This window comes from Pinus tabuliformis, chromosome 1_2, assembly GCF_031772625.1.
Source record: "Pinus tabuliformis cultivar Carrire ecotype Pingquan chromosome 1_2, CPIR1, whole genome shotgun sequence".
Classification (NCBI taxonomy): domain Eukaryota; kingdom Viridiplantae; phylum Streptophyta; class Pinopsida; order Pinales; family Pinaceae; genus Pinus; species Pinus tabuliformis.
Genome location: NC_142298.1, coordinates 663728657 through 663744013, shown reverse-complemented (window position 1 = coordinate 663744013; position 15357 = coordinate 663728657). Strand labels below are relative to the sequence as shown.

The following is a 15357-nucleotide window of genomic DNA, read 5'->3' as shown; positions in this document are numbered from 1 at the left end:
CTCCACGGAGACTCTCGCCTTCATCATTCTATTTGCCGAATAGCTAAGACTCCTTACGGAACCTCTCCTCTCTCACCCGTCTTCTCCTACAAGCAAGTGTTTATGCTTTCCTTTGTAGCCATGAAGGAACTAAAAGTGTAATCAGACCTGACCGTAGAGCTTTCAAAATAGAGACTGGACTGGCATCTCATCTTACTTGGTAGGTTCTTCTTATTCAGGTTTAGTTTCTTAAAACATTATGCATCTAACAGTTACCCCATCAACGAAGAAGAGCTGCACCCTTAAATCGTTAACAGAGTGAACCCACGAAAATATCGTTAACAGAGTGAACCCACGAAAATATTGTTAACAGAGTAAATCATTAACGGCTCTAATAACGAACAGACTTAGTACATATGCAAAATCAGAATTCTAAATACATGTAAAAAGATGGAGCATAATACCGGCAATAAATCGACTGAAAGCAATAACTCCATTTCAGGAAAGAAAACATCATAGGTCAAATAGCAGTTTGGAAAATCATAATGTGGGCCTCGTGATTGGAAAACCCTTCATTGTTCAGAGGAAGAACTTTCAAGCAGAGAGACGCTGAATTTTACTTTCTGCACAAATAAAAGCTATGAACCCATTGCACAGAGGCTGGATTCATGGCAGAACTATGGGCAGATAATGTATAAATTGCATAATAACGATTAATATTCCGAGAAAAGCAAAGAAAAATGAAACGAAACAAAATCACAAGCAACATGTGTGTCCAGCGCCTTCGCAGGGAGCTCTATATCTACGAAGAACATGTTCGGAAAGATGAAATGGCCACTGTGTTATGTAAACCTCTTTCACCCTAAACCCTAAGCTTGGTGTATTGCTACTTGTCCAAATTTCCCTTTTAAATTCCTGGATTTGTTCAAACCCTAAACTTTAATATCACCATCAAAAATTTCTATAGTCGATGGATTTCGCCATCTAAAGATTTGCCCAACCCTAACAATCCCTATGGGAGGCGGCGTTTCAAAACTTTAAACAAACTCATTTAAAAAATTTGGCGAGAATATTTAGGATGTCAAGGAAGTGTACTCGTTTTATGCGAACTCCCTCTTGACATAATCTAGGGTGTTCCAAAATTTTCAATTTACATTATATCATTATAAATAAATAAATAAATAATATCTTAGTGCAAGGTTTTTGATTCACATTTCAAATTTTTTTGGATAAAAAAATATTTAAATGCAAGTTTTTTTTATGCATTTCAAACCACTTACGGTGGTGTAAGTGGTTCAAAACGGATGGACTATAAAAATTTCTTTGGGATTTATATGAAAGAGGCTTGGTATGTGAAAAATTTTGCTTTGATCTAGTTACATTTTATCGTTAAAAAGGTTATTTTAAAGGTGGTGTGGGATAGTGACTTCTATTATTGCATGTATTTATAGGTCATTCTCATCTCTCTTTTATGCTTTTTTTAAGAACTTCATGTTTGATATCACAATTGGCTCTCCAATCTCTTATCTACTTATCAAAATGCTTAGGTTTCTTACCAATCATGTTTTCTCTCACTTGTCATCTTCTACATAAAGTCTTAAGAACTCCATGCTTGATATCGCAGTTGGCTTTGGGAACTTTTATCTACTCATCAAAAAGTTTAGTTTCCTTACTAATCATGTTTTCTCTCACTTGCCATCTCCTACATAGAAGTATTTATGCTTTCATTTAAAGATTTTGGTGAGACCATATAGAAACTGTGATTGTTCTATTATGAACTCCCTCTTGATATAACCCAAGGGTTTTTCAAAATTTTCAATACTTATAGCATTAATGAAGATGAAAAGTTTTGCTTATCAAGCCTTAGTCTAGTTACAACCTCATTGCTAAAACGTTGTTCTAAAGGTGGTGTGGGATAGAGGGTTTTTCAAAATTTTCAATATACATATAGCATTAATGAAGATGAAAATTTTTGCTTACCAAGCCTTAGTAGTTACAACCTCATTGCTAAAAGGTTGTTCTAAAGGTGGTGTGGGATAGTGACTTCCATTAGTGTATGCATTTACAAGTCATTCTTATCTCTCTCTTATGCTCTCTTAAGAGCTATATGCTTGATATCATAGTTAGCTATGGGAACTTTTTATTTGTGCATCAAAATGCTTAGGTTTGTTACTAATTATGTTTTCTCTCACTTGTCATCTCTTACATGTAATTATTTATGCTTCATATATGCCTTAAAAGAACCAAAATAAATAGTCTGAGTAAAGTTGTTGTTGTGAGTTAGATTATTAGCCATCCATTCAAAGGTAAGTTCTTGCAATGAATGTCCCATTTTTAAGATTGAAACCATTACTGCAAAAATGTTCTTAGCCTCAAATTACGGCCGCAGTACCCAATCCAATTGACCAGGGCCTGCTTGAGGACATTGTTCCCTCGAGAATGCACAAAAGTTTTTAACCAAATAATTCATTGGAATGATTATTCATCGAATATTGTACTCGAGGAGAATCAATTCCCAATCATCAAATATACATTTATAACATCATGATCATCTTATAGAAGTATGTAATTCGTAGTTGAAGATTTTGTTTTGGAGAACAAATTTTATTTTATTTCCATGGGAAATTAGATGCTCCCTCTCAAGAGATATAGATAGTGTTCCCAATTTCAGCTAGAATCATCAATCATATGGATTTATATTGATTGTGCATCTACTTCCTACTTCCACATTTCCATTATTATATGGAAAATCATAAGAAAAAAACAACTGCCAACTATCTTCCTCAATCAAATTGCCTACTATGATTGTGGAATCCTTTGCAACTCCCATCTCCAAGAGTGCTTTGTAATTCTTGGAGCTCACAGTAATTTTGGAGTTGGAGTGGTGAATTAATCGGAGTAGACCCAATTCTAGAATTGAGGGTCTTTCCCAGTGCATTATATTAGATATCATTTTTCCGGATTCAATTGCGTTAAGAAAGTCATTCATCTATGACCATTTCCATGAGAGGTAGTCGTAACTGACTAATTTCTCATGATTTTTTAATATTCCACTTAGCACTCATTGTATCAGGGGTGAAGAAGTGGGATTGAAACTAGTGAAATGAATCACATAGCGGCAATCATCACTTCCGGGGCTTGCACCCAGTAACCAGGGCTTCCCGGTAGGTCACATTCATCTATGACCATTTCCATGAGAGGTAGTCGTAACTAACTACTCATTGCATCGGTGATGCTTACAGGGGTGAAGAAGTGGGATTGAAACTAGTGAAATGAATCACATAGCGGCAATCATCACTTCCGGGGCTTGCACCTAGTAACCAGGGCTTCCCGGTAGGCCACCCATCCCAGATTTCCTCTGGCTCAAGCACGCTTAACTATGGAGTTTTCCCCATAATCAAGCCCACTTAGCTTGCTACCCCATTTCCAAAACCTTAGCAAGTATTATGCCTCATGAGCCATTCAAGTAGAGCTCCCTTCACTCTTATGTATTTAAGTATTGAGGGTCTTTCGTAGTGCATTATATTAGAAATGCACTATTCAAATACTAGTGCATTATATTATAAATTCGCTATTGAGGGTCTATTTCCAATGAGTGCTAAGTGGACTATTCAAAAATCATGAGAAATTAGTCGGTTACGACTACCTCTCATGGAAATGGTCATAGATGAATGACTTTCTTAACGCAGTTGAATCCCAAAAAATGATATCTAATACACTCAATTCCTTCGACAATTCAACACCCTGATCACACACATCATGTAAGAAGACGGTGAACCTCCTTCCTTGCATAAACTCATTCAACAGTATATTTACAACTTCTTCCTTCATATTTGTATTCAGATCTATAACATTTCTCTGCATGCCAATTTGTGTAGAGAGTTCTTTTCGAAGACTTGAAAAGGAAGGACACTTAGAAACAGTGATCCAAAGCAAGAAAGTATCGTGGAAGAGGTGCCTTACCTTTTGGCTGTTGAAGAGTGTCTTCAGAAATATTTCTTTTCCAGAACGACCCTTTCCAACCACGCCAATTTAGTAGAAGGGAGATTTAGCCTCTGCATCAGTCACTAACTTCTTTATCTTTTCAAAAGCATTGTTTTGTCCCACTATAAGGGGTTCGTTGATGATGTTGCCCGTTGAAGTTATAAGTTCTGATGTGTTTGCAAAAGTGCTAGCTAAAGAAAAAGCTTCCAATGCTTTAATGCTTTATTTAATCTACCCAAGTTCCTCTATGACACTTGCCCAACCCATCAAATTAAGTGATTCGAGATGCTAGGTGATTTGTCTATTGAGGCGAGTGATTCTTCTATTGGTTCTATAGTGATAAATGAAGTAACACCTGGGTATCGTGCACTCCTGCGCCATTGTTGGTTCTTTTCGGAGAAGGTTGTGCAACCTTTTAAGCCAATCATTGACAATTGACGCCTTCATATTAATATCGCTTTGAGCTGAAATGGGAATTCCTCTCAACCTATTCAATGTCAGGCAATACTGCTCGATCTGGTAGATAATAGGCTCAATTCTCATTACCATATCTCTCATAGAATTCAACTCCTCCTTGCAGCGGAGTGCAATTCTAACATGATGGAAGATTTGGTGGATGGAAACATCAATGCTCACACCAATAAATCCAGAGACGAAGCCAAGATCATGAGGCCACATGATGTGAATTTGTGAGTAACACAAGTTCAGAGTGCATAAGGGGAGTTGTCACATGGCCTCCTTCCCTTGTGTGTTTAACACATGTACTCTATAAAAAATAAAAAGAATGTGTCACTTTGCAGTAAGATGTGGAAAATGTGTAATATGCCAAGGTTTCTTTATGGTGGGTTTTGGAATGATTAAACCAAGAGTGGAGCGCATGCTAGTTTATCTTTTCACTGATAGCTGCTTTGATAGGGAGTCATTTCACCTTTGACAACTAACTTCTATCGTTTCCCTTATGTTTTTGGTATTTGACGTTAACCACAGATTTTCTGATTATGTGGCTTTCTTAACAAATATCACGGATAACACTCTAAAACTCACTCAAAGATCTAGTTAACAAGATTATAATGCCAAAATTTGCATTGATCCAATAATAAGCATTAAAATACCAAGATACAGAGTGTTACCATATCAAATATAACACTGTCAAGCTTTAGACTAACTCAAGAAATAACAATACTTAGAACTCCCAATACAATTGTGTGAGATAATGCAACCACTTAAGCATTAAAGAACCATTATAATAGAATAGTATGATGCCCAATGTAAGACAAAATTTTGTGATTCTAAGTGTATTATGTGATCATAAAAAGTAGCAATGAGAGCCATCTAAATGTGATGCCAATGGACAATGATAAAAATTTGAAATATAACATGCATCTTGAGTTGTATTTAGGTTTAAGAATGCGTCCAAAAAAATTATCATTTCCGTAGCATATTTATAACACACGAGGTTATTTCAACCATCAAAGCGACAATTAAACTCATGAATAACAATGGAATCTTAGACGTCGAATGTAAAGTAGTGGGTGGTGGTCTTATTATGCAAATGTAAGGTTATATATGAGAAGCACTCTTGCACCTTTGGGTTAAGAAATAACTATTTATCATATATGTAGTACATCCTTAGGTTGATAAATTTATTTGATATTCATTACATCTTTGGGTTTCAAGGGTTCTTTCATAACTTTGTTTTTTTGTGAATAAGATAAAATATATTACTGAAGGAATTGACAAATTACATTGTTTGGGTTGTGTGGGAGAGAGAGCCCAACACAAGGCCCAACAGAAATGCTAGAAATGGCCATGATATTATCTTTTTTTACAGTGCAACCTTGGCAAAAATGGGTTATGAGTCCATACGTGGAAACAATGTAGAACCCTCTTTACAACATTCTCAAAAAAGAGAGTATAGAAACAAAGAGAGTAGAAAAAATCCATAGCAAAGTAGATAAGGATTGAGTCATTTTCCTCCACAACAGACAGTCCTTTGGGGAGAAAGACAGACAAAAAGGAGGTTGTCAAAATCAATCCTAGTTGGTGGTTACCAGATCTTCGTCTAGACAAATGGGAGTCTCCTGGGTGCTTCCCTCCCATTGCGCGGTGGTGTTCAGACAACCGGTAGAGGCCCCAACAGCCTCTTTCTTGATGCTTGGAGAGCCTTCAACAGTGTAATGGACCTTCACCATCGAATTCTTCTTGATAACAGTGTATTGCGGTGTGTCCTGAGTTATAAATCGATAATGGTGGATGGCTTCAACATAAATTACAAACTTCTTAGTCAGACTGTCAATCTTTTTTTTGAGTGCCTTGTTGTGCTCCTCCTGCTCCTGCATCGCTAACCCCATGTTGTTTTTCATTTGCCACCATGTTTCGATAGTTTGCGCGTAGAGGTTTCGCGCGCTCGAGTGAGGGAAGGATCTAGAATCTAGGCGAATTCGGCGTTGACTTCCTTAGTCGTGACCTCTCTTCAAAGTACATTAGCTTGGGCTTCTAAATCGATAATGCGTTGTTGAGTTTCAAGATTAACCACCAACGCGTAGTTCAAAGCTGAGCACCTTGCGGAGGTCTCCGCACGAGTAGTGGGGGGTGAACCTAGTGACTGCCAATGGGAGGCTGCGCGACTACGTGCACCTCCCCGACTGGATCCAGGGATGGAGCTATTCTTCAGGGCCATGAAAAGAGCAGAAGGGCTTGGGAGCAAGAGGAACAAAGGAGCGAAGGACCAACAAAGAGGGATGAGGGTAGAGAGGAGAATGAGGGGGAGAAGAGAGAGGGGGAAATATATAGAGGCCAAGGGATGGAGGGAGGCCTGGAGCGGGGAATAGGGGCGGGAAGGGGAAGCATGTGAAGATCTGATGCGAGGCGGAGGAAGAAGAGTTGAGCAGAGAGGATGTGACTGGGAGGCGACAACCGCACAAGGGAGAAGGGAGGTGGAAGTAAGGGCTCTTATATCTGGAAAGCCAAGGATGGGTCTGGGCGTGTACGCCACAATTATGTCCTTCATACAGTACTTAGAATCGACCTTGAAATGATGATGGGTACACGAACAATTATTTTTTGATAGAGTGTATATCTTCGATATTGATTGTTACGTAGTGCTGACGGAGGTCACTGTCCTCCAGATCCTGCCAAGCTCGGGAATTCAGGTGTAGGGTCCCTGCAGTACCCTCATTCGCCAGTTTGTCCGCAAGTTTATTGCCATTCCTTTGAATGGCTTGAAAGTGGAGGCCTGCCATTCTATCAATTCTCTGTTTGATCCGTTGTATTATTTTGTTTAGGCACCAGTTTTTCAAAATTTAATCCACTTCGATGCCCTGCTGAAGTTTTTTTCTAATCTGAGTGGGCAGCATGGAATCTCCTTCCACGATCAGAGGATTGAGCTTTAGGTTGTGCGCTATGGTGATGCCATTTTCCAGGGCATGAAGTTTTGCGACATTGTTTGTGGCTGAACCTATATTGCCCTCATATATCCAAATTATTTCTCCTTTTGTGTTTTTGAACACTCCTCCAAAACCAGCTTGGCTCGGATTACCTTTAGCAACATCGTCATAGTTGAGCTTGAAAGTCCCCTACTCTGGTAACCTCCAGATGTTTTTTTGTTTTTCATGCCTGGAGAGGGGGGTGACTTCGTGTACCTTGATCTGAAGGAGATCCAACATTGAGAGAATTCTCGCTTCAAAGTTAGTGGGAGGGGCTTTGGAAGTCTGAGTAGGTAGAGAAGTCACAGTTTCCCGGATTGCACTTTTGATCTTTGAAATTATGATTTCCTCCTGAGTGGAGATGCCATGAAAGATTCTTGCATTGCGCTCCTTCCAAAGTGCCCAACAGACCAGACCAGGAATTAAATTCCATGCGTGGTTAACCAAAGGATGTGAGGAGAAGGTAGATCTCCAGTTCGCGATGGTGCTTTGAATGGAGGAGGGATCCCAATCTGAGCTGTTGAAAACCAGTAATATCCAGTCCCAAAATTTGGACGTGTATGGGCATTCATTCAACAGGTGATTGGGGGTTTCTTCTTCTTGCTAGCAGAGAAGGCATCTTGAGGGACCAATGAAGCCTTTTCTTCTTAGGTTGTCCCATGTTAAAATCTTTCTGTGCATGACTAACCATAGAAAGATAGATATTTTCGTCCAGTGCTTCTTGTCCCAGATTAAGTTCCACTTCAGGCTTGGTTGAAGTTGATCTAGCTTGGTAATGTATCTGTAGGCTTCTTTTAAATTGAAATGTCCAGCTAAATTTTTACCCCATCTGATTTGATCCTCAATAGAGTCAAGGAGGATTTGTCTTTTTTGAAGTTCTGATGAGAGATCTGACCAGGCTTGAGGATTCATATGGGGAGTCCAATCCTCTTGATCCAACCAGATTCTCCATCTGTCCTCTTCGACACTTGGTTTCTAGTACTGGCTGACTTTGGTCTTCCCTCTGTTTTGCATATCAGTCTTGATTTGGTGATATTGTTCTTGATCAAGTTCCAACCTTTGTTTCCAGGCGTCCTCCCAGAAAAGAGCCTTGTTTATGTTGCCTATTTCCCAGAAACTATGATTTTGAATGATATCCCTGTTCTCCCACGCTTGGTTCCAGATGACTGAACCTTTGATATTTCCATTTAGCCTGATAATTTTCTCCTATGAGAGGGAGGGGGTATACTTAGCTTTCCATAGTATTCCCCAAGGGGAGTTGGGGTTTGCAATCCATCTCCATAAGGTTTATTTCATAAATTTGTTATCCTTATTAGATTTTAAGAATTTAGTGATCTTTATTTGAGCTAAAGTATTTTAAAAACTTGAATATGACCCGGAGTAGTGGACTTGATTCATGATGAGATGAATTTCCCAAATCTTCTATTTCTTTGGTGTACCTTTGCACCTTTAGGTGCAATTTCAAGTTAGATATTTCAATGATTGGAATCTATATATTGTAAATCATTTTTTATGTGAGATAATAAGTGTAATTGGTGTAGCGATTTTAAGAACCCTTGGTTGATTTTCCATGTAAATAAAATAAGACCAAGATCACAGGACACGTATTCCAAGCTGAATAACAGGAAAACATTGTAGTGGGCATCACTTGTGGTTAAATTATAATGACTATGGAAATTGGCAAAGGCATTAGCAAAGGGAAAGAGGCAAAAAACACCATTTAATAATGAGAAATAAAGGAAAATAGGAGAAAAGGAAGTTGAAGAGACACAAATATATATGCAAGGGAAATTAGAGGAAAAATGAAGGAAAATGAAAGAAAAAGGAAAAGAAGAGACTAAACATGAATGATAAAAAAGTACCTAAGAAACAATTGACAACTTTTGCTTAGTTTTTGATCAGGATCAATAAAGGAGAGAGAGCAAGCACTTGGACAAGCTTGCAAAGGAAAGCAAGGGAGCGCAAGAGGAAGCTTGGACAACTGCAAGTAAGGACATAAATTAGCTATGGATTGCACGTAATAGTGTGCATGCAAGATTTAACATGTTGGGATTTGAATACATGGTGCGTGCATTGGTTAGTTATTTACGTTTGTTGTCATTGGCATGGGATTGCCTGGATTGACAATGTGTTCAGATTTCCATTTCCTGGATAGCCATGGTGTGATGGGATTCATTCTTAGTTGAGCTCTGGATTGCCAAAAGGTTTTGGAGCCGAGTGAAGTGGTCTTAGGAAAGTCCCAAGGGTTGGGGGTGGAGATGGTTTTCTCTGGTAAGCCCTTGACAGGTGGGTGAAGACAGGAAAATTCCTCAAGGTATAATGAAAAAATTCTAAGGTATCCAAGCTTGGTTTGGTTTTTTGATCTTAGGGCCGGTTTAGGTGAGATCACGGTAGCTTGAGAATGGAGGTGGTTTAACGTTTGGAGTCCCTAGTTGATTATGTCTTGGTTTATCCCATGAGATCCCACATTCATGCTTGGAATATGGCACAGGGATGATTGGCTGAAAGAAAGATTTGGTTCAACCCAATATATGGTCAGGTGGTACGTGGAAGTCCCTGACTTGGTTGGCCTTTACATATCTTAATACAAGTTATTTTTCTCATTATAATTTATGAGCACATGTACTGGTTATTATGTGGATTTTATGACTGATTTGTCATGGTTTCTATTCTGGTTATATGTTAGTTATAAGCATGGTTCTATGATGTGCTTTAGCTATGGCTCTTGTTCATGATTATATAGTTTATTGAATGGTTGATGAATGCATGGGATAACAAGTGTTGTTGTAGCTAGCTTGAGAGGGAATTGAGACTTTTGGTGATTCTTAGATGAAGTTCAGAAGTTTATGATCAGATAGGCATTCATGACCTGTAGCTTTCATGTTTACCATATGTTCGACAAAATGTATATCATGTATTAGGCATGTTCTAGTTAAGATCTTGTTCAAATTTCGAATGGTTAGCCTTGTCATCACCTTATTTATGATTCTAGAAAGTTACAGGCAGTTTCGGGCAATGGTTTGGGGTCTTACTTGAAAAAGTGGCATAGATCTCCCGACCATATGCACAAAAAAAGGATTTTGCGTCATAACGACTGGAAGACAGGCTTGTGGGTGTGGTTATAGCCTCATAACCATACGCATGAAGTGTCAAGGGTGCAAGTTGTGGAGTGAGGTCAATGAAAAAGTGTTCCAAATCAAGGATTGATCACCTGGGGTGGTTATAAGGTCCCTGAATGAGTTGTAGTTCATGGGGGATGCCATTAAGTTGTCGGTTTATAGGCTCCACTTCCTTCACTGGAACTTGGAGGTCAGGTCATGTCATAGTGGCACTCAACTCATGTTTAACCTGGAGAGATTGTAAAAGTGGGTAAATGTGGGGTGGGGTGTTACAGCGATGATTTTGTGAACTATTTGCATTGCTGGTAAAATTGAATTGTTTGCAAAAGCAAGAGTAGCTACCAAGGCATAACTAGAAGCACCGATATTCGTAAATATGCACCAATATTAGTAAATATGCCATGTGCGAACTATATTCTTTGGTAGGAATAGTACAAAATTGGGATAAAACTAAGTAGTGTGTTCATCTTTGTCCGCCTGCTATAGGTGGTAGTGCTTCAAACCCATACAAAGGTACTTGTAGTGCTAGAAAACATCATATTTCATTGAAAACGAGAAAAAACTTTGTATGTTCATCTTTGTTCCCCCTACTACAAGTAATGCTTGTATTCGTGAAAAATTGAATCCTTCATACTTGTAATATTAACTTTATTTTTTAATGGTTATAACTTTTTCAAAATGTTATATAAAGTAACTTATACAATAATACTAACCCCTAGGGGCATCTCAATTGGCGATGATTGTGAAAATTAAGTCTTACATGTGAGGAGGTTCTTGGGTCAAATACTTTGATTCACCTGTGCTCGCGGAAGAGGCATACATAGGCACAAAGAGGTTATAATGGTAGTGGTTGGAATCAACCCTATGTCACACGAGTACGAGACCAAAGAGGCATACATAGGCACAAAGAGGTTATAATGGTAGTGGTTGGAATCAACCCTATGTCACACGAGTACGAGACCATCCTAGTTGCCAATTCCATTAAAAAAAAACAACAACAACAAACCTTGTATTTTGGTTAATATAATTTGGTTTTATAATAAATAAAAATTAATTGTATATAAAAGAAGGGTAATAATTGCAACACAACATAGTCCCTTCCACTTGGATCAAATAATTCCTACTTGTCTTGTGATGGAGTTATTTGCTTTGTTTAGAAGTTTGTTACATCTAAGAGAAATCTTAGATCCTATTTAGGTGCCTGGTTAAGATATTCTCTCAAGATATTGATTGTGTGGTTAAGACAATATTTCTATCTTAGACCAATATTTGAGATATTTATATATATTTATAGTAATGCTAATAACTTTTTTTTTTTTTTTTGGTTCAATTAATTTTTCTATATTGGTATTAAAGCCATTGGCTCTGGGTTAACTCCATTAAGGGAGGCCTTTCTATATTGGTATTAAAGCCATTGGCTCTGGGTTAACTCCCTTAAGGGAGGCCCATAAATAGGAAAAATATGTGAAATTAATCTACTATAAATGTAGATTAGATTAGCATATTAGATTGTCTTGAGTATACAGGTTGAATATTTTAGTGTGGGTGAGTTTATTGAACTGTGGAAACGTCCATTCACACTGAGAAACTGCAATTAGTTTTCTAAAAGGTCGCTGCGCGGAGAAGATGCATATTCGTCAACTACATTCTACAATACTAGGGTTGATGTCTTGCCATAAGACTGCCAACAAGTGTTCGGTTGTAGCCTCACAGTTCGCCTCTATTCTAGATAGTAATGTCGTTCATGATCTTGGTGTATCTCCTGGAGACTTGACTGCATCAATCAACGTCAAACAAACTACCATTTGCACTTGAGGAGACGTAGAAATTGTGACAGGCTTCTGTTAGAACAAGCTTGGACAACCCAAAATATGCAACCTGGGCATTGAGGCTATAATCAAGTAGAATATTTCTAGATTTTACGTGCCTGTGATAAATTATTAAGAAGATTTATGGCCGAATGAAGATTTCAAGGACTCGCAACATTCCGATTTGAAGCTTTCTCGGGCTACAGGAGACATTCACATTTTTACGCCGTAAGGCGTTTCCCTTTGGGAAGAACTCCCTTATATGCCACCGTGTCCTATTTTCGACCATTGATCTGATGTATTGATCTGATGTGTTAGACGATTAAAAGAGATTATGCCGTTGTGTTAGACGATTAAAAGAGATTATGCCGTTGGATCAGATCGTTGGAATTTTACTCAGTGCTGGTTGAACTCCCTGGTTGAATAGACCGCTTCAATTTTCTGTCCGAGTGCAAAGATCTGCGGGCCACGATGATTGGAGCGTATGCCAAACATGGACGCTCTGAGAAAGCCCTTGCTTTGTTTTATCAATTGCAGTGTGAAGGACTGGAACTGGAGTCTTTCGTTTTCCCCAGCGTTCTCAAAGCATGTGCCCATCTACGGGCTCTGCAACAGGGAAGAGGAATCCACTGTTATTTGATTAGAAGGGGATTTCTGTCAGATATTTCTGTGTGTAATGCTTTAATATATATGTACTCAAAATGTAGTAGTCTTGAGGATGCGCAGCGTGTGTTTGACAAAATGCCTGTAAGAGATTTGGTGTCCTGGAATGCCATGATCACAGGCTATGCTGTCGATGGGTTTGATGCCTGTAAGAGATCCCTGAGCGGAATTTTGGATTCCCTCAAACCATGTATGCTAATTGCACAAGTCTAGACAATGCAAGGATGGTGTTTGATAAAATCTCTGCACGGAATCTGTTTTCATGGTCCACGATGATTGGAGCGTATGCCAAACATGGACGCTCTGAGAAAGCCCTTGCTTTGTTTTATCAATTGCAGTGTGAAGGACTGGAACTGGAGTCTTTCGTTTTCCCCAGCGTTCTCAAAGCATGTGCCCATCTACGGGCTCTGCAACAGGGAAGAGGAATCCACTGTTATTTGATTAGAAGGGGATTTCTGTCAGATAATTCTGTGTGTAATGCTTTAATATATATGTACTCAAAATGTAGTAGTCTTGAGGATGCGCAGCGTGTGTTTGACAAAATGCCTGTAAGAGATTTGGTGTCCTGGAATGCCATGATCACAGGCTATGCTGTCGATGGGTTTGATGCCTGTAAGAGATTTGGTGTCCTGGAATGCCATGATCACAGGCTATGCTGTCGATGGGTTTGTGGATGAGGCCTTGAAGCTTTTTAGGGAAATGAGGTTAGTGGGTGTGAGGCCTGACATGATATCATGGAATGGGATAATTGGAGGGTTTGTTCGGAGTGGACATGGTGTGGATGCCATGCAGCTCTTTTGTAGCATGCAAATGGCTAGTGTAAACCCCAATTCGGTCACCATTGTTGAGATTCTCGCAGCATGTGCTGAGGTACGAGCTGTGCATGTGGGAAAGGAAATCCACGGTTATGTTATCAGACACCAATTTGAGGTAAATGTTCATATTGAAAACGCTCTAATAGATATGTACAGGAAATGTGGTTGTATCCAATATGCACGGCAAGTGTTTGACAAAATGTCCCCAAGAAACACAATTTCATGGAATATGATGATTGCAGGATACTTCGAACAGAGACATGTTGATGAGGCTATGAAGCTTTTTCATCAAATGGAATTGGATGGAGTAAAGCGGAGCACAGCTTCATGGAATGCAATGATTGCGGGTTATGCTCAGAATGGGCAAAGTAATGATGCCTTTAAACTCTTCCAGCAAATGCGGCGGTCAGGGGCTAAACCTACCTCGTTCACATTCGGAAGCATTCTTCTAGCATGTGCTAATTTAGCAGCTCTAGACCAAGGCAGGCAAATACATTCTTACATAATCATGACTGGATTTGAGTCAAGCGTCTTTGTGGGGAGTGCTTTAGTAGACATGTATGCTAAATCCCAGTGTTTAGGTAATGCTCTTCAGATTTTTGACAAAATGTCTGAAAAAAACACAATTTCATGGAATGCAATGATTGCTGGATATGCCCAGAATGACCATGGCAGCAAGGCGCTGAAACTCTTTCAGCAAATGCAATTGGCAGGTGTAAAACCAGATGTGATTTCCTGGAATGCCATGATTTCAGGTTATGCTCAGAATGGGCGCGGCAACGACGCATTGAGACTGTTTTGTCAAATGCATTTAGCAGGCATAAAACCAAACGCATTTACGTTTGGGAGTGTTCTTTCGGCTTGTGCAAAACTTGCTGCTCTGGACCATGGCAAGGAAATTCATGCATACATTATCAGAAGTGGATTCGAGGTAGACAAATTTGTAAAGTGTGCTCTAATAGATATGTATGCCAAATGCGGAAACATTGAAAATGCATATGGACTGTTTAATAAAGCATCTGGAAAAACTGTGATCTCTTGGAATTCAATGATTGGGGGGTCTGCCATGCATGGGCATGTTGAGGACGCCCTTTCTACGTTTCATAAGATGCAGAAGGCTGGCGTAAAACCAGACCATATCACTTTCGTCGGTGTTCTGTCCGCATGCAGTCAGGCAGGCTTAATCCACGAAGGTTGACAATACTTTGATTGCATGAAAAACTATAACATCACACCTCGCCTGGAGCACTATGCCTGCATGGTTGATCTTCTCGGCCGTGCTGGACAACTCAATGAAGCATATGGCTTCATAGGGCAGAACCTTGATGTATCCCGGGGCACTGTGTACATTATCTGTATCTTCATATAGGTACAAAGGATTGCATTTGCACCATTTTCAAATTGTTTTATATTTTAGACCCGGTGCCATCTAAGAAATGGACCAAGCTGAGTATCATGATGTATATTTTGTATAACTACGACACATTTGGTGTGGGACTGGCTCTCTTTCCCAAGGGTAATAATCAAATTGTAAATCTCTCCTTGCAGAAAGTTTAAAGACCTG

The 15357-nt window shown here is 39.2% G+C and overlaps 1 protein-coding gene across 1 annotated transcript; it reads left to right on the top strand.

The window, feature by feature from the left end:
• Positions 1-13202: 13202 nt before the first annotated feature.
• LOC149207445 (pentatricopeptide repeat-containing protein At5g16860-like) lies at positions 13203-14991 on the top strand. The gene is made up of 2 exons (XM_089398041.1): positions 13203-13448; positions 13564-14991. The coding sequence occupies exons 1-2, from the start codon at positions 13203-13205 to the stop codon at positions 14989-14991; spliced, it is 1674 nt and encodes a 557-aa protein (XP_089254167.1).
• Positions 14992-15357: the final 366 nt, after the last annotated feature.